At 42.5% G+C, this 20,512-nt stretch overlaps 1 protein-coding gene across 7 annotated transcripts in view; it reads right to left on the bottom strand.

Moving 5' to 3' along the window:
* The window catches only part of tox2 (TOX high mobility group box family member 2), a 114,152-nt gene extending 97,033 nt beyond the window's left edge, over positions 1–17,119 (bottom strand). For 4 of the 7 annotated variants that reach the window (XM_017480054.3, XM_017480053.3, XM_017480052.3 and 1 more), the window contains exon 1: positions 16,454–17,119. In XM_017480054.3, coding sequence (XP_017335543.1) covers positions 16,454–16,555 — 102 coding nt within the window. In that variant the 5' untranslated portion in view covers positions 16,556–17,119. Of the gene's footprint in view, positions 1–15,727; positions 15,938–16,453 lie in introns of those variants that run through there. The other 3 variants (XM_053683554.1, XM_017480056.3, XM_053683553.1) reach the window with 2 other exon arrangements.
* Between the last annotated feature and the right edge of the window lie 3,393 nt (positions 17,120–20,512).

Raw genomic sequence — 20,512 nt, forward strand, 5'->3', positions numbered from 1 at the left:
AGAGAGATGGGGGTGGGTGGGAGTGGAGCGACAGGGGGAAAGAGAGTGACAGAGAGAGAGAGAGAGAGATGGGGGTGGGAGTGGAGAGACAGCGAGAAAGAGAGACAGAGAGAGAGAGAGAGAGTGAGAGAGAGAGAGAGAGAGAGATGGGGTGGGAGTGGAGAGACAGCGAGAAAGAAAGATAGAGAGAGAGTGAGAGAGAGAGATGGGGGGTGGGAGTGGAGAGACAGAGGGAAAGAGAGATAGAGAGAGACAGAGAGAGAGTGAGAGAGAGATGGGGGTGGGAGTGGAGAGACAGAGGGAAAGAGAGATAGAGAGAGACAGAGAGAGAGAGTGAGAGAGAGAGAGAGAGAGAGAGAGAGAGAAAGAGAGAAAGGACAGATTCCAGTGTCTTTGTGTCAAAGATTAGGAGTGATTAGGAGTGAGCTGGAATGAGAGAGCTCTCTGTTTGCACTGTGATCGTACATTATCTCTGCTACAACAACACATCACATTCCTCACTAGCACACACACCGGTACACACACCGGTACACACACACACACAGATACAGACAGCGCTGCAGCCTTGATGAGAACAAAAGTCAAACCAAAAAAAGAAATGAACTAAACCATTTATTCCAATTACACACACTTTTACAGACGAATACTGCCAGTAAATGCCATTAAACTCCAGCCGCAAAATCACTGTGTCTCGATATCACACCATGACACACTGACACATTCGAACACGTACAGGACGTTTGTCATTAATAGCCGCGCTGAAGTCGTTCACGAGTTCCAGGAAATTCAAGGTGTAGTGATTGTGGCTGGGAGGGTCCCCGCGCGGCTCAAAGTTCACACTTCGGCAGGACACTCATCTGTAAACGGTCCAATAATAGTGCAGAGGGGATTTTCATTTTAGAGTCTCACGAGTGATCAGCAGTGAAAAAAAAAAAAAAAAAAACGTGACATGAGCAATACAGTGACAGAGATGTGCCTTAAAAAAACAGTCCATAGATGACAAAGCAGGCTATATTGCTTTAGTGGAGCTTGCTTTGCTATAGCATTGGAAATACTACAGTAGAGTAAGCTACAATAAGTATGTATGCATGACTGCACGTACATGTGTGTGTGTGTGTGTGTGTGGGTCTTGGGGGTAGCTCCTCCTGGAGGCCCCAGGCAGTCCTAAACTAGGCTTAAAGCCAGTCAGCTCTGCCACTGTTTGCTCAGGACATGCCATAGGAAGCTAAGACAACTGCCTGTGTTTGCCCAACCCTACTCTCTCTCTCTCCCTCTCTCTCTCTCTCTCTTCTCAATAAAGCCCAGCAGTGCATTCCTCTCCTCCATCCATACCATTTCCCCGCTCTGTTTATTTATCCCATATTCTCCTGCTTAGCCTATGGAATCTACGTAGCTGTCCTTCCACTTCTCATAAATACCAGAAGAAACGAGGACCCTGAGTTTGCTCTAGCGAACACAGGTTACGTCCCTGCCTTGTCTTAAGCGTATTAGGAGACGACCCCGTGTGTGTACCGTGAGCCTCTTATAAGGTGCACCTCAAATCCCAGTGGGTAAAAGCAGTCGGTCACAGTTCAACTTAACTTGCAAACTTTGTGGTCGTTCCTCGTTAGCCGTTAGCTTAGCGCGAGGCTCCACCTCGGGTCAAGCGCACGTCAGACCGTTTCCACGTGTCCCTCGCTTTTCTCCCAGTCGAATGTTTTGATAATCGACAGATAGATTATCAGCGACGTTCAGCCCGTGTCAAACTTTCCCACATCACAGGTAGTCAAACCTCCATGAAATTGTCTCTCTCTCTCTCTCTTTCTCTTTTTTTTTTTTTGCTACACTTGACTCACTTTCCTCTCTTCAACGTGTCATTTCCTGATAAAAAGAGGACGATGAGAGTCCATTTCACACTGTTCAGCTACATTCTATTATGCTACGTGATGACAGCAAGCTACCAAAATAACTCCTCCGTATAAAAACGACATCAAAGCCGGCTATTACTTCATGCTAATATTACACGCAGCTAGTTCATGCTAAAACTGTTGGGACTCAAAAGCCTCACGATAAACCACTTCAAGGTTAATAAAACACAATCTTCTTCTGACACAAATCAGACTGAAACCCCTGAGCTGAACATCCAAAACCCGAAGCTTTCATTTGTTAGCCAAATGAAAGCGTGCGCTCCCGTCAGAAAGCTAATGCACACAAACAAATGCAGCGTTCACTCTTATTATTATATAATTATTCTTTTTTTTTTTTTTAAAAAAAAGAGCTGTTTTAATGACAGGGTGGATTATTCGCGTCTTTGAAAGCACGATGTGCGTTACAGCTTTTTACCGGGCGCGGGTCGTAATTTTCCGAAAAGGTAAGCTACAGCTTAAAATAGGAGTATTGTAAACAAGCGCTAGCATTCTCGTGCTACGTTTAATCTTCTGTTTTCGAATTCGTTGCTTCATTACACACATTCCCGCGACGATGTATTCCTTCGCCGTGGTGAGAAGTTACATTGTGCTAAAGAGTTGACATTGTTTTGCAGTCTGACAGAGGGTTTACACCGTTTCAGATTTCACGACAGAATAGAGTGAGCTCTGGGTAGAAAACAATAATAAAAAAAAAATAATAATAATAAAAAAAATAGAAAAAGCAGAACGGGGAAAGAAAAAGAAAAAAAAAAAGAAAAAATGCTCTGAGCAAAAGATATCTAAGCAAACACAGTTCAAAAGCTTGAACTACAAGTTTGCAGGTCTCGCTGTAAAAGCCACAGATGAGAAAGGTCTGCAAGCGGGTGGGCTAAAAATAAGGCAAGCAGTTTCATTGTATTTATGTAACGCTTCCTTTAAAAAGTCCCTCATCAGAACAGCACAACGCTAAGAACACCAATCATTTGCTGGGAAGAAAACACACCATCAGTGTATGTAGTGGTAAAGTTGACTACCTCCCAGCCCCCCCTCCCGTCCCCGTCCCCCCCCCCCCCCCCCCCATTTTTTTCCCTTTTTTTTTTCAAGGCTGCTACCGATGCCATTATTTTTATCGTGAAATGGTGGCAATTATGTAAAAATATTCACTCACAAGAAGTTAACACTCACGTCGCATTACTTGCCGAGTTTTATTTGGTCCGTTATTACATTTATTTCCCCTGGAGGCCTTGTGAACGAGACCTGAAACGAATGGAGGCTTACAAGGGTAAAATAGCAACGGCCGTAAATCAAAGGAAGGCCATTAGAAACCTCAGTTATCTGCTACTAAGTCAACATCCCTAGTGCCCATTCTGGAATTACAGCAGCTCCACATGCCTCCAACACACACACACACACACACACACACACACGCACACACAAATGCACGCACACTTGTGCAGGGGTTAAAACACTTCCTGACCAAAAAGTGCAATACTGAAAGCCACATACACGTGGGTGACAAAGAAACTGTGCTAACTGTGACATGCCATCCTGTTTGGTTGAGGCTCTGCTGCCACAAAGATATTTCCCATTTCAAACTTAGCCAAGAAGCCATATGTACCAGACGGTCCAAAACAACGAAACAATGGCTCTTGCCTATAAAGGAAACCAACAACACGTAAATGCTTTTCATGTCGATGGCACCATTTTGAAATGCTGCACCATAACAGCGCCACTCGTCTGCTCATTCATCATGACTGATTTACTGCACGCTTTTACAGTAATACTGCAGAAAGGAATATCAAAATAAATAAATAAATAAATAAAATTCTGCCGGTACTATTAAACAACAACACGTGTGTTCGGCAGCTTTACATAGGATTGTCCCGAGGGGCAAAACAATTAAAGCCTCTTTCGCTTTTTATTCCTTTATAGAGAGAGACGAGACATCAGTCAGCACTTTATGGGTTCTGAGTTCTCAACCACGCTGGGTGGACTAGAACAATAAACCTCTGTCTTTAAAGTGACAGTCGGAGTGTGGCAACATCTGGCGGCACGGCTCATTTTGGGTTTCCACACTGCTGATTGACATTATAGTCATCTGAAATGTAGCGTGCCCCAGAAAATATCCCTCACGCCCGCCCATCTATACCCCGCCATTCCTTCCCCTTAGGTTTCCGCCCGACTTGATTGACATTGCAGCCCCTTTAAAAAAATTATGAGAATGAATAATAATAAATACCAAAAACATTCCCTTACACACGAAGGTTCACCTCCACCCCCCGCCCCCATTCATATAATGAGGAGCGGGGGAAATATGATGCGATGTTGGGGGGTGGTGTAGTAACTACTGCCGAACCCACCACCACTTCCTGGAGTGGGCGGGGGTGTGTTAGAGCACCATGGCACACCGCTGTAGCTGTAAGGCAGATGGGTAGGAAACGCAGGCCCACATCAAGGCCTGGCTGATCCTGATCAAAGTGCCTGATCGAATACACTGACGGGGGCCCTAACTTAATAGGCCTTCTTTCAGTTGTCTCCTCTGTGAGGTCATATTCAAAGTCATTACTAGGCTTTCGATTGAAACAACAAAACGCGATAAACTATATATCGTCCAGAGCCTATAGGCTAAAAGAAGGCGGGAAAATGTGGATTTCCACCGTTTCGGGGTTAAGGAAAGTACGGCGCGGCGTCGGCTCGGTTGAATCGTTTTACAAATCAACGTCTGACTGTTTCTTGTAGCTGCTCGGATGTTTTAACGTGTCTCATCTTCTGTTTTATTGAGAAGACGCGTGGCTTTATTTTAAATGATGTTAAATTGCAGAGCTCCTATGCAACAAAAAAAAAAAAAAAAACAGACAAAAAAAACGACCCATAAAGGTAAGCGCCACCGGATAGCACGGCAGTGTGAAAATCTTTAAAGGTGATTCCATCTCTATATCATAGGAATCTACTCATTACTAATCTCGTCTCTCACATTTCCTTCTAAAGAACGTGACTATGAGTGAACCTAAAAAGGTCGAGCGTTCCACTTCGATCCAAATGGAGTTTTACCTTGCAAATAAAATGACTATTCACAGACGGCATCATTAACTTTGGCAGTAAGGCCTTTACAATGTAAGCACTCAGATTCACAGTCGAGCCATAAAATCATTCCCAGTAATCAAGACGGAATCTATTCTCGTTACCGACAGGTATTTTTGCTCGCACGGCACCTGGAGCTACTGTCTTACATTATATGGGCTGTGAGATCTTCTCTCGGCAGGCCTTGGCATCTCTTCAGATGAAAAGGCTTATTCTTTTTTACCTCTGCTATTTCAGAACAAATTTCAACACAGCTCCATAGTGCTCGTTTCCCCATGGATGGGAATCGTTATTATTTACAGTGTGCATTAGTGAATCAGTCTGCTATTCAGCGTCCAGCCAGCAGCCATTCAAAACCGAGGCCCCTGCTCACAAGGGCTCCGATTCTGTCTTTCTGCCAAGGCCAATTAGCGCAACGCCGGGCTAGCGCTCCCACTGCTTCTCACAAGCCTTTACAAAACAGCAGCTACATGAACTAGATTACAAAACATACAGTATATCTGTGATTTCATCTCTTCAAATATTGTAAATTCTCTCTTGTAGCACCTGGGATAAATGGTCTAGCAGGGCCGGCGTGTTTATCAGAGATGACAAGACATCTCGGATAAGGTTTCGTTTCTGGCATGCGCGTCAGATTACTTGCTACTAACAAATCTCTTAAGGTGAATCATGTTGGACTTTTGTGAGACCAAGCACAACAGCAGCACCGATGTTCTTTCGGAATATACGGAATTGTATGAAGAAACGAGGCTGGGACCGATTTCTTCCTAGCCCAGACTGCGGATTAATGCAGTGAGGTTAATCAGTCTCATCAGTGACAGCCGTGTCAGGTGATTACATAGACTGAAACGCCACGTAGCCTGCTTCGCTTACGCATGCATAACACGTCATCAGCCGTGATTGAGGAGGTGCTTGCGAAGTATAGTCATGGGGGTAATGAATGTGAACGAAGTGGTCATTACCATCCTTTATTCACAAATGCCTTTTTAAAAATAGACTAAGCACGTACGGTCTAGTCAAAGTACAAATCACACCAAAGATCAGATGACAAAACAGTAACTTTTTTATTTATTTAACGGTTACAACTTTTCTGTATACCATGTTTGGTATTTGGAGGAAACTCCGCATGAAGCCAGTAGGGGATTACAGACTTGCAAGAGTTAAAACAAAATTAGAAATCACGAATGCAGCTGCTTATCTTTCTCCAAGTGTGTGTGTGTGTGATAGCTTGCCTCACATCATTCTCATTATGCCACTGATGAGACCTTGTGATATAATGCGTTACTCAACCCTAATTTCATTGCTGAGCTAGTGATAGATAGTTCAGCCCTCCCCATTTTTAGGGATTTTTACCAATTATTCAAATTTTTCAAAGTATTATAAGATTTAAATATTTAGACTGCACCTACACACATACAGTATATGCCACAAAACATTAAAGTGCACCTATTATGGTTCTGAAACGTCTCTAGTTTTGTTTTAAAGGTCTCATCCAATAGATTTACATGCACCCAAGGTCAAATAACACTTTAACGTGCTCATCATTTAAACTGCAGCATTACCGTTTTCCCCCCCAGTGTCAGTGATCCGTTCTAAACACCTCCTTTCAGAGAGCATACTCTGCTCTGATTGGTCAGAAGTACAGCTGTCAGCATGTTTCAAAAAGGAAACGCCCACTACTATAACGAGTTCCGTCTGTTCTCGGGCAGCTGATGAAGAACAGAGGCGGGGCTTTTTATAACAGACCTACGTAGGTTAGTACAGGAAGTAAAGTCTGGAATCACTAACGACTCGTTTCAGCTGTTCAGAATCGCTTCCTTCGTTCGGGAGTCAATAACTCCGTTCGTCGTGCGCTTTGATTTGGTTTGAAAAACCATAATAGCTGCACTTTACGCCTTCATCCACTGAAAATTTCATTTCGCATCCTTATTTGGAGGTGAGTTCATTCAGAGCATGTCTAACTACACAAATTAACAGTATTCATACTGTACTGCCATACAGTTAGTTATGAGCTACATATTGGCTTCACAACGGTTAAACTGCTGCTTTCTACTGGAATGAGAGAGAGAGAGAGAGAGAGAGAGAGAGAACAGGAGAACAGTCCTGGCTTGGATTTTTACACCTTGCAGCTGTGATTAAAGTTTAATCAAACTTTAAACTTGACCCCATTTGCATCTCTTCTTTCAAAGTTCACCCACTGACACGTGCTGCTGTTTGTCTCAGTGTGTACAGGCATGGTGGAAAAAATCCTCTTGTTTTTGCAGCATTGAATCATTTACACATTTACTTTGAAACCGCGACATGTGTTCTTGTCTCAAACTGAGATATGTTCTTACAAGACTGCATCTGGGAAACAAACTGTGCTGCTGGAAAACTCTCAAACACAATTCTTCAGGATTACTATTAAATAATACTGATTGGCAATTTTAAACTTTCATTTAATATGGAATAGTCAAATTTGAGTGCATTTCTGATATTACAATACTATTTATTGGAAATATTTTGGTCTTTATCGCCTTTTCTCTTTCAGCCATAACATTAAAACCAAGTGGGAGGCCAAGTCAACACCTTTTTTTTTTAATTTTGCTGTGTGGCAGGGCGGATTATCCCGCTGAAAGAGGCCTCTGCCATTAGGCAATACCGTTGCCATGAAGGTGTGTACTTGGTCTGCAACAATGTTTAGGTTGTTGGTTCGTATCAAATTAACATCCACATGAATGCCAGTACCCAGGGTTTCCCAGCAGAACATCACACTGCCTCTGCCGACTTCCCATAGTGCATTCTGGTGCCATCTCTTCCCCAGGTAAGTGACACACATGCATCAGGCCGTCCACATGATGTAAAAGAAAATGTGATTCATCAGATCAGGCCACCTTCTTCCACTGCAGCTACGCAGCCCCATATGCAGCAAGTTGAGATGCACTGTGTTCTGACGCCTTTCTATCATAGTCAGCATGAACTTTTTCAACAGATGCGCTACTGTAGCTCTTCTATGGGATCGGACCAAACGGGCTAGCCTTCGCTCACCACACGCATCAGTGAGCCTTGATCGCCCATGACCCTGTCGCCAGTTCACCGGTTGTCCTTCCACAGACCACTTTTCGTAGGTTCTATCCACTACATACCAAGAACACCCCACAAGACCTGCCGTTTTGGAGACGCTCTGACCCAGTCGTCTAGACATCACAATCTGGCCCTCGTCAAAGTCGCTCAGATCCTTACGCTTGCCCATTTTCCCTGCTTCCGACACGTCAACTACGAGAACTGACTGTTCACTTGCTGCCTAATATATCCTACCGCTTAACAGGTGCCACTGTAACGAGATAATCAATGCTGTTCACTTCACCTGCCAGTGGTTGTAATTTTATGGCTGATCGATGTATACAGTACTGTTAAACTATTTTCTTTTCACTGTTAAGGCAATTATTTTTCCGAGCATTTCCTTTAACAGACATGGTCATCGCTTGCTTTGAAATAACAACAGAAAAAATGATTTTTGCTTACACTAAAAACACTAAAAGTATTATTTCATTTGCTACAGTACTTGGATACGCTTGTGCAATTTAATCGCATATTTTTGTACATATTTTCAACTTTATTTAAAAAGTAGCTTTAAAGACTTTTAAAAAAAAAAGAAAAAGAAACATTTATTCAGCTTTTCAAGTTTCAGGTGTGGTGAAGCGCACTATATCGAATTTCTTCGAAAGAGAAAATAAAACATGTTCCTCATCTTAAATGGATCATATATATCCACACTTCAAGGCGTACAGTACGTCTACTCTATAATGCTTAAGTGGCTGACAAGGTGAACAATAACGGCATAGATTTCAGGCAGCAGGTCAGCAATTAGATTACCAGCAACTGTTTCCACGCTGGCATAATGTCTGAACGTGGAATTCTTAAACTAAAACATTTCGAAAAGGTTTGTTTTAATGACTTCCAACATATTTTATGCTGACAGGGTGGAAATGTTAAGCTTGGACAGATCGATTAAGCAACTCTATACGTCTGTCAAAAGGAAACTCAGCTACACGTCTACCTCGGCAGTCGATTTCGGAGGAAAGAAGCCACATGACGGAGGGAAAACTCATGCTGCTATGATGTCACTAGAGAAGGCAGCAATTTCTTTAATACCCCTACATGGCAGGGTGGATGACCGTTTTAAAGGACGCGCACAAACTCTTCCGAAGATGTGATTTATAGAAAGAAATGATCCGAGCACTTGACATGAGTAATATCTGATTTAAATAATGATTTGAGAATAAAACTGAAAAATGAATATCACTACTAACGGTATCTTAGAAAATGAGCCAAATACAACTGTATTAAATAATCTACAGGCCCAGGTGATGTTTTTTTGTTTGTTTTTTTGTTTTGTTTTTTAAAATAAAATTCAAATGAAAAATCAATGTTGCATAAATATAAACTGTATGTTTTGACGTGTTTTGCCATTTGGGGCAACCAACAAGTTGACTGCACGCAAGTGCTGGAATATTCAGAACGTCATTAATCACACTTTGTTAGTTTAAGCCCTTCGTTTTAGGGAGAGAAAAAAAGTCGGCCGGGAATTGATGTATTAGTCAGCTGGCTGCATCAAATCGAGAAGGATCAATGATGTGGACACTTTTAGTTTCCGGGAACCATAAGGTCGGCTCATGCCCCCGCATCTCTCAGCCGAGCGGAGTAGCACACACGTACGCTCACACACTAGTGCACGGCTCTGACTCATGTAGAATGAAGGGTTCGCACCATGGGAAAAGTGTCACCAGGCGTAGGGTACGCATCGTAACATTTCACTTTTCCCCTTAACTGCACACTATGTGGTTTACTACTCCTTTCGAAGCAAAAACACCTTTATGATTTCGAGTTTTTTTATATATATATATATATACATAAGTATGAAAGGTGTAATTTGCTCAGTGCAAAATAAGTGACAACATGTAATTTGGCTTAGAGACAGAGATTTTTACAAGTATTTTTGACGTTTTATCTAACGTTCTTGAGGGCAACCAAATCATTTTCACATGCTAAGAGGACTTTGATGACTGTTATTTCAAACTCATAAATATTCCTAACAGAGCTGATCCTTTTGTTGCCCGTCTCTACCGGGTTTTTTTCTTTACCCAGTAGTGCATTCCTTGCTTTATAATATGAGTGGTTTAGCTCTTTGCATGGTGAGCATAGCAAGCTTCTCTCCAGTCAGAATGAATGAGCAACCCAAAGCAGCCTAAAATACAGTCAGTTAGTTTGTCTCTCAGTCATTTAGATGGCTTCTTTCTGCCTAATTACCCTTGCCATGTGTAAAACGGAGTGCTGTGGGCCAACACTTCATTTTCTACATGCTTGCACTGTATCTGCGTCGGGAAAAAAAGCATCTGGCAAAAGAATAAATGTAAATGCCATATCTTATATTTCCACAGTGGTTGAGTCATGGGGGGGGAAACATATTGACTGTAAACATGGTTGTAGGGAATCGGTTTAGGAAAAGAGGAACAAGCACTTGCATTGTACATGAACAACAGTTTACTTGCTGATAGCGAGTGCAACCAGCTGGATGTAGAGCAGGATGAGAGAGAGAAAAAAAACAAAAAAACAGAAGCTTGTACCGAGCAAGAACTTAACCGAATTCTGTAGAGTAAGGAAAGAAGAAGGTATCAAAATATAGAAAACTGTTTTGTGTGTGTGTGTGTGTGTGTGTGTGTTAAATCAGTACGATTGTACACCTGGGGCTTATTCCCATCGAATCATATGCTCCATAGATCTTGCCTCAGGGTGTATTATCCATGTGAGCACACACACACACACACACACACACACACACACACACACACACACACACAGAAACACACAGTAGCAGGCATTATTTTTATGATTAGTGGGCAACACAAGGTGCTTGGTACCCTTTTGTTTCCGTGAGAATTTTTCTGCCACTTAAAAAAAAAAAGTAGAAAGTAGAAAGAATCATGCTTGACTAGCCTGATGGTGGCGCTGTCGTGCAGCATCTTACATTTTAGCCCAAATCTCGAGACATGTGAGTTGTAGAAACATTTTGGTTTTAACTCGGCTTAACGGGAACAAACTTACAAGTGGGATCGTTAAGCTCCGCCTACCTCGATGCTTTGCATGAAATGCGAAACCTACTTTGGCAAGCTAGGAAAGCTAGTCCTAGGATTTTTGGTGTATCTTCATAATGTTGGTGTCAAAACACTCATCGCTGTCTGAGACTCGGCGAACAAAAACATCTCCGCAGAGGGTGCTTGGGCCCCACAGATTGCTCCTTCATAGATAGCTATATTTATTATTATTATTGTTATTATTGCTGTTGTTTTCGCTGTCACATGTGATGCGGGTGCTTTGATGTTCTTTATTGATTTTGTTGTCATTAAATTGTGTATTATGTCTTTTATGTATAAGCCCTATATTCACACTCCTAGATTCGGTGCCTTGCTACCCGTCTCCAGTAATTGCACTGCTTTGGAGTTATTTTTAGGTGGCTTAAATGGACAAGTAAAAGCTTGAGAGAAAAAGGAAGAAAAAGAGAGAGAGAGAGAGAGAGAGAGAGAGAGAGAGAGAGAGAGAGAGAGAGAGAGAGAGAGAGAGATAGGCAGAGAGAGAGAGAGAGAGAGAGAGAGGTTTGAACAATGTGCTGAGTTCACTAATGGGGCTTCAAAGTATCCTTTAAATGAATCAAGGTCTTTCACAGTCATCAGGCAGGTAACAGAGAACCTGTCGTTCCCACCCACTCACTGATTAGTGATTCAGACTGAAAATGGGGGAAAAAGAAATATATATCTGTTCTGTCATTTAAAGTTTGGTGTAACTTAATATTGATGGGTGAAACTGGGCCATATGCTTTAAGTTCAGTTTTGACAGTTGGGACACTGGTATGTAATTAAAGAGTGGATTCATAGTTTGCGGCTGTTTAATAACTTCTTCTGGTTATATCCAGCATAACATGAAACAAAAGCACATATTCTTTACATATGGTACTGTTTTCCTACACTTCATAATAGAGTGTACTATATCTCAAAATAGGCTTCAGGTTCTACTGTTTACTGTAAATGTTTGAAGAAAAAAAAAAACAACAACACTTTTTGCACTGCCACTCTGTATTCTGAATATCCTTACTAATGGCCAAAAGTGGTTCAGCATGCTCTAAGCAGCATGTATTGATATTGTTGAACTTGGCAAGGCTGATTACATTCATGCTATGTTGGCCTGATTTGTCTCATTTAATCTGAATGTTTGTATTGTAGTGCATTTCAGTCCTATACAATAAGGTCAGCAGTAGGTTGAAGTGCTTTGGGGGGTTGGAGGGGGGTTGGTCTGGTGTAGGCTGTTATTGGGAGAGGAGGGGGGGGGGGGGGGGGGGGCGCTTCTCATAAACTTTCCAACTTCATATTTTTTCTTTTTTTTTGAGAAGTGAACAAGCCTGAGGCTATACGCACAAATCATAATGCATTCAGCAAATATTCTCTGGACAAAACATGCATTTATGAAGAGATGGCCTTTACTGGAGGAATGCATAGAGAGTATGCTTAACAAACAATACACCCACACACGAGAGCGAGCGAGCGTGCGAGTGAGAGAGAGAGTGAGAGAGAGAGAGAGAGAGAGAGAGTAGATATAAAATGAATTAGTGCATTTGTGAGAGATAATAGCTTTCTATATTACCACTGTACAAAATGGTTGCCACACTGTTATAGCTGCTAGCTAATCACAGTTCCAGAAATACTGAGTTCAACATGAACGCATAGATAAACTGCAACTGAATAGATCAGAAAAAGAGAAGAGAGTGCCAGCAGTTAAACTCCGCCGGTTTAGGCCCCTCTACACAGGAAAACATGTCTTGAATGTGAAATATGTGTCAGCGCTAAAATTCCAGCACAAGTGTTAGAATCTGATGCCGGTTTTCTTCCAACATCTTACCGTTGAAGCTATCTAATGTATATAAGCATGCATATAAGCTATATATAAGCAAGCATATCACAGGATGTATGCCGTAAGTGATCAAATGATCACTTGACTACTTGTTGTCTATTCATCACTTCCTTCGTGACTGCACATTGATGTTTTGTAATGCTAACTGTGCTGGGTCTTCTACGTAACGGATGTTGGCGTGAGCTACACTACCCTCGATATATACAACGCTACAAAGAAGCATTCTGATAAGAGGCAGTTAGAAAGTTTCAGAAATAGAAGTAGGTTTAGCAGCTTGTGTGAATGAAAAAGTTGTTTCCTTATTATTATTATTATTATTATTATTATTATTGTTTTGCTAGGTGAATGCAAACATGTGTAGTGGATTCTTGTCATGGCTTCCAAGCCCGAAGTGTGTAAACCTATATCTGTTCTTTTGTATGATGACAGCAGTCGTGCCACTCCCACCCAAATGCCGCCGTTGACACGTATTTCGAATTTCCAATAGCAACAAGCAACGCATTATTTATTTCTCGACATCCAACACTTTCAGGTGAGCTAGGACAGCATGAGAGGATCCGCGTCCTTACGGTGATTCTCGGGGTTTCAGTGAGAAACCTGCGTGCTTCTTCTAGCGTTGGGTTTCCTCCATGACTGACATTTCCACTGCGAGAGCCAGTGTTCATCTGTAGATGTTACAACACGGCAGCTAGTGCATTAACATGTTAGCAACAGGAAATGAGAGCCACCCATTATGGTTGGCCTAGTTTTGCAGAACCCTTTCCAGTTCAAGGGATGCCACAGAACCCTGGTGCATGTCGCGATGCTCTTATTACGCACATGCGGGCTCCTATAGGATGCACAAACCTCCCAGCCACGTTCGAACATTTGCTTTATTAAAGCAGGCTTGCATAAAGGGACTATTGTGGCCGAGAGAGCAGTTCCCCTTCAAATTTGCTGCATAATGTCCACTTGAAAACGATCATTTCTCAGCATGTGCAGTCGGCATACTGTACCCTCTTTGGCTCGCCGGCTGATCTTTTCCATATGTTCCAACCCACAAGCTAAACTCTGCGACACACTTCTATAAACACACATCACCAAATTATGAGTTACTTACAGGGGAGACGGCGAGTTTTAAGTGCACTACCACAGGGTGAAGCGCAAAGCAATACGAGTCATGCATCAAGGCCTTCCATCCATTTTGTGTCCTATATTTCTCTCATCATGTTTCTGACTTTTATTTATCGCCACCCTTCATCTGCTGAGCTCACATTATATTTGCCGCTTAGCTCAGGGAAGTTTCAATCGCACTGCTTTGGGGCTGTGACTTTTAAGCAAACGTCCAAGTGTACGAATCAGATTCCGACTTGGATGCGACTATAGTAATCGTCTTGCGAATAACCGATTCGCCGCACATGCACCTGGTCACCAGGACGAACCAACGGGATTGGTTTGGTGGCATAGCGATCACAGGATGCCTTTCTGCTTAATGCACTCATAACGTTCTAAGGCGATTTCACCACTGTGGCAACAATTCAAATACGCGGTTGGTCTTAAAACAGTAGTGACTGCAAAACCTTACAAACAGGGCTACGACAACGGTCATGCAACGATATATTCGTTTATATTTTAGAAGACGTGTTAGAAGGCTGGTAAAGCATTCACGCCTTCATTGATACCTGCACGCAAAGAATGCATTTTTTTAAATTATTATATCGAGTTGGAAATATTTTTACAGGATTAGAAGTTATGCCAGCATCCAAAAAAATAAAAAAAAAGACACACAGAGTTCTATTGCAATCCTATCATGCAAAGACAGACAGTGAACCCAAGTGGAAGCAGAGTAAATCTGTAAACGCCAACATCACCTATAAGCGCATTATTATACACTACATACATCCTAGTTGAGCCCAAACTATCGTTCAAGTTAATGTGTTTGGGTTGGAAATGGAAGCTGGATTCACTCGAAGTTAGGTAGCAGGTGCTCAACTCCCCCCAGAACAACACACCAGCTCTGATTCTCCACTTTGCATTCAAAAGAACAACAAACTCTGGATGAGAAAAACAAAAAAAAATGCGCATCCGTGAAGTGTTTAAAAAAAAAAAAAAAAAAAAACATCCGTGGAAGCATCTAACTAACTCCCAGCTGTGTGTCTGCTCGGCTTTAAAGGCCCTGCGGCGATACACACTTCGAACACACATCTATTCTCATCTGATCCTGCTATAACGTGTATTAGCCTACGCCCTGTAACTACTACACATGGCCCTGAGGCACGTGCCAAACGACGAAATATCTATAGCTTCGATGCTGTTTTGAGTTACGCTGTTATTATTATTATTATTATTATTATTATTATTATTATTAGGGCCTTTTATTTCCTACAGGCTACAATGCCATATAAAGGTAGCAGCAGGTTACTAAAATGCAGCGAGCGCGCGCGCGCCTGTTTGCTCATACAGGATAAATATGATGATGGGATCCCGATGGGAAAAGCATGGGGTTTTTGTTTGTTTGTTTGTTTGTTTGTTTTTTATCGCGTCTCGTTTATTTCACATTACCCTCCGCTGACCAATAACAGAATCCGATTAGCAGTGAGCCCGTTAGAAAATAATTAGACTCTGCGCGGTAATTAATTGCCGGACTTCGCGAGCACGTGGAGGCTCGACTACGTCACCGCAGCGCCGTTTGCAGGGTTCGAGTGGCATCAACACCAATCTCAGGATACTGTATCAAAAACCTCAGACAAAAAGAGCACCAAACAGGACAGGTTTAAGACTTAATGTAAACTAAGACATCGAATATGGTAGGCTTTGTCCAAACACTGTAGTCTACCTACCTTGTCCTGAATGGAAAGTGGCGTACTAGTTTTTTTTGTTTTTTTTTAGGAGAGGGGGATTTTTTTTGGACTTGGCAATATTAAGCACGCTAAAACCTGCTGTACATTTCGATTGCAACAAGACTGTCCTTCTAAGCAAACTAAAGTTTCACGTTTCGAGACGTGTGGAGATCCTGTGGCTCATGCATTTCGCCTATATTCTCCTCATTTCCCCCAGAGGCGCGCCGTCAAGTTCAGCCACGCGCCCTTGTTTTTATTGTGCCACCAATTAGCCAATAGTCAGAGAGCAACTAGCGCTCGCCTTTCGCCTCCACAATTCCTCCAAAGAAACTCAAAGTTTGGATATTTAAACGCGCTTTTTTTTCCCCCTTCCCGCATATCTTCTTTTCCTCGTCCCAGACCACGCGTTTTGCTTTTTGTTTGTTTTTGCTTGCTTCTTGTTGTTTGTTTTGGGGTTTTTTTGGTCCCTACTCAGGGACTATTGACACGTCTCGCGCGCGTTTGTGCAATTCTAAAACGCGCACCTAAACAACAATAAGGAAGGACAGGAGAGCTTTCCAACTTCCGTACACAGAGTTGAGCCGCGCGGCATGGACGCACCAGCAACGCGTTTTGGGAAAACCGAGAAAGAAAGTAAGTCGGTGCTCAGGAGGAAGAAGAAGAAGAAGAAGAAGAAGAAGAAGAAGAAGAAGAAGGAGCAGAGCATGGTTGCACTTGGGTTATTACCTTGTTGCAGTGGTAATAGTCCAGAGAGGCGAGGCTGGAGTCGGTGGATAACGTGCAGGAGCCCACGCTCGAAGGGGGTGCAGGATAAAATCTCACATCCATCGCCCGCTCCGCTCCACTGAAGGCATGAAAACAGGTTCAGCGTCTACGAGTCTCTCTCTCTCTCTCTCTCTCTCTCTCTCTCTCTCCTCTCTCTCTCGGGCGCGCTTGCTCTATTGTTAACCCAAACAAAAAAGAAACAGAACGATTGAAAGAAGAAAAAAAGGGGTTGAGTCTCTCTCTCTCTCTCTCTCTCTCTCTCTCTCTCTCTCTCCAGGCGCTCTTTCCCTCACATCCGTTCGCGGTTTTTCACTTCAGCACGAAAAAAAAAACAAAACAACAACAAACAAAAAAAACACGCATCATCCGCTCAGTTCTGCCTGAGGACGGTGTGCTGACTTCTGTTTGGGTTTCACCGGACCGACCGCAAATATATCAATATAAATATAACGCTATATAAAGTTCACTTTCAGCCTACAAGCCAGGAAATAGTGCACCCTGTTATAAAAAAATAAAATAATAAAATTTAAAAAATTGTCTGCAAGAATGTATAGCTAAACTGCGACCTGACGATTCCTGCGCGTGACCTTTTCAAAAACACAGCGTTCACATCCGTTATGGTCGCGCGCCGTGTACGGGTTTGGTATTAAGTGTGTAGTAGTAGTAGGACAACGCGTCCATGCGTTCAGGAGCCATGGGAAATGCCAAGCGACCTCTGCCGTTGGGAAAAGGAACAGAGAGAGAGAAAGAGAGGGGGGGGGGGGGATTTGACAATCATCATTAGCGGAAGGTGAAACCGGAAGTGGACAGTGCACCGGATAAACAAGCTCATGACAATGTAGCTACACTGTGATGTTGTCTAATCAGTGTGATCAAGGTCCAGGATTATTATTGTTGTTGTTGTTGTTGTTATTATTAGTTATTATTTTTTAATGTATTCGTGTTTTGCGCACGTTAAATGAGTACTATAGCTGTCTATTAAGTGAATTATATGCAAGCAAATGTAATTATTTCTGTCCTAATCATAATCATAGCCGACTGGCTACTAGACTGACCCCAGTCCTATAGCCTATCAAACCACGTGCCCTATACACTTCTGAGTGGTACAGGATATTTTATTTTTTGACAATTTAAAAATCATTTGAGAGCATTTTAAGAGCATGTTGAAAGAACAATTTTAAATAAATAAATAACTTAATTAATAAGGATTAATATTTCTTTGAATATCACAGTACATGTGGCAATGATGTAGTTTGAGTTTTGGGCTGGAGTTTGAGCTAATTCATTTGAATACACGTGTATGTTCATGGTTTCAGTTCAGGATGGTAACAGTGACCTGAATAACATACGCCACAATGTCACCGGAAAGGTATTGTCAAAAGATGCCCCCCACACTTGTGCCATGCTTGTAGAATCAGGTAGCAGTAGTACAAACTTCCTGGCGTAGTATGCCTCTAAATAATGCCTGTAAAGAGGAGACAGTTCTGATATGGCATGCCAGGGTAAGGGCCTTGTAGGCACCCAGGCCACCGATAGGTCTCTGTTTTGGCAAGGGTTTGCCTTGATCCTTTCCTTTATGACAGACGAACAGCTGGTCTGAGTATCAGGTGCTCTAAATAGCACCATAGGGCATGCACTGGGCACACCGAAGAATGCTCTGGAGGTTCACTGTCATGGAACGCTTCAAGGTCATTTGATTGGTTTACAGGATTGGTTAATATTACCAGATCTGTTTGAGGCAGTACATGCCATCTACAGACAGGCCCATGTTCTGGAAGCTTTTGAGTTCAAGAGTGATTTTCACATGAACTTTAAAAAGCAAAAGGATTTTACAGTGAGTTCCAGATGGTTAATGGGTTGTGATCTCACAACGCTGGGCCACATGCACAGCAATGGTGACCACATACTGTATACATTAGTGTAGATGGGGACTTGCCAGTGTCTTAACAGTCCTGAGAAGAAAGGTTAGTGTTTTGGGAATCAGGTAGTGCACTTCATCTAGTTGATGAGGTGCCTTAGCGTGGAACAGCTTCCTGTTAAGGCCTGTGTACTAGCCAGTCCGGACAGAATTTCATATGATTTCATACGATTTTCTTGTAATCGTTATGGCCCAAAATGCTTGATTTTTCTGTGGCCTTTTTTTTTTTTTTTCAAATTTGTGAGTTTTTGTGTTTTTTTTGTGGAAAATTACTTGAACTGACGAAAACGCGATTGCACAAAATTGTCTTTTGCAGTGATGTTTGTTGGTAAATGAGACCATGCGAATCGAAGCGGGCTTTGTCTGAATGCGTGTTGTGATAACGTCACCTGACATGTCTTGGCCCTAATTTGCAGAGAATCTATTCTTTATTGTTTAATTTTGCAATTAAAAAAATTGCAAGCTCTTCTGAATATTGCAGAGTTTGCTTGATTTTGCATGAAAGTTTGCGATTGTGAAATCTTGGAGGACTGACTAGGAGCCAGTCATTGGGCTTTAAGAAGTCTTGTTGATGAACATGACCTGAGTTCCAGACTCACCAATTTTTGCTAAGCCATGTCTGCTGTCAGGTCATCCAAAAAAAACCCTTTGCTTTCTCAACTTCTTACTACGCCTATCAGTCATTGCTGGCCATTATGACTGGCAAGTTGTTTGGGTCGGATTTGACTTTGAATCAGGGTCTAAATCCGGTCGCACCGTGTAAGCATCAGCATTGCCGCACAGTCAGCACAGGGGATGTCTGAACTAAACACTGCCTCTTTAAGATGACCAATACCAAGGCCTTGAGGACATGTTGGTGTCTATCTTCAGCATCCAAAGCGTTCACTGACTTCCTGAGTGCGTGTCTTGCAGCATGGCTCGTTTAATCATGCCGTACTTGTTGTGGTGGGGGTAAAGCCACTCAAACACTCTAGCAGTACGTCGCCACAGGTCCACTAGTCAGCCAGACGATGGGGTGTAGAAATCTCTAAGCAGGAAAAAAAAAAAAAAAACTCTAGGGAAGAAACTAACCAGCTGGCAGAATGAGGGATGAAATGGAGGGAAACATGATTTGTGCCCCATGTTGATGTGTTAGCAGTCTGGCTCACATCTCCAGCACATTCGAAATGAACTTGCGTTTCAGTCCGTTTTCTCTGCGTTTGTCATTACATCATAATTATGAGCTAATAAACATCCCCATTTATTACGCAGAGAAAAACCCCTCTGTTTTCTTCTGCAGCTGCCCCGTGTCTGAAATGGTGCACCACTCCCTATACAAATGCATTACGACTATTCGGTATTGAAGATATTCTGGGGCAGAATCAAATATTTCACCTCAAGTAAACGAAGGCAAACCTTCTATTAAACATAGAAAATATCCACAAAGGTAATTTTGTGTGTGTGTGTGTGTGTGTGTGTTTGTGTTTGTGTGTACGCCGGCATGTGTGCGCTGCCATTGTCATCACAGTGGGATGCTTGTGTTCTCTCTAGGATAGTGCTTGTGTATCAAGCTTCTTTTTATGCAGCTTGGAGTGTGTGTGTGTGTGTGTGTGTGTGTGTGTGTGTGTGTGTGTGTGTGTGTGTGTGTGTGTGTGTGTGTAAAAGACAGGGTCCTGGAGTGGGAACCTGCTTAATAAGAGTCACAGATGGAATACTCCATGGGTGTGTGGAGCCAGTCAAAGCCAGAAGCAACAGCTTAGATGTGTGTGTGTGTGTGTGTGTGTGTGTGTGTGTGTGTGTGTGTGTGTGTGTGTGTGTGTGTAAGAGAGAGAGAGAGAGAAACCTTTAGTTACAGAGAGTTAAGGGGTTATGTAGGCATAGCATTATTTAGTTACAGTAATACAGAAGTCCATATAGCTACATTGCATTACAAAGGAAGTGAACTGCTGTATGTGTGTGTGTGTGTGTGTGTGTGTGTTGTCATGCAAGTCTTGCATGATTCACATGGTTTACATGTTGCATGTTTGTTCACGTTAATGGATTTAACAAGCTCTGGGGTGCTTTATCATCAGGGATTGGAATGTATGGTGCCTTCTCTCCCCGCATCCATCTGTGTTAAACCG

This window comes from Ictalurus punctatus, chromosome 11, assembly GCF_001660625.3.
Source record: "Ictalurus punctatus breed USDA103 chromosome 11, Coco_2.0, whole genome shotgun sequence".
NCBI lineage: Eukaryota > Metazoa > Chordata > Actinopteri > Siluriformes > Ictaluridae > Ictalurus > Ictalurus punctatus.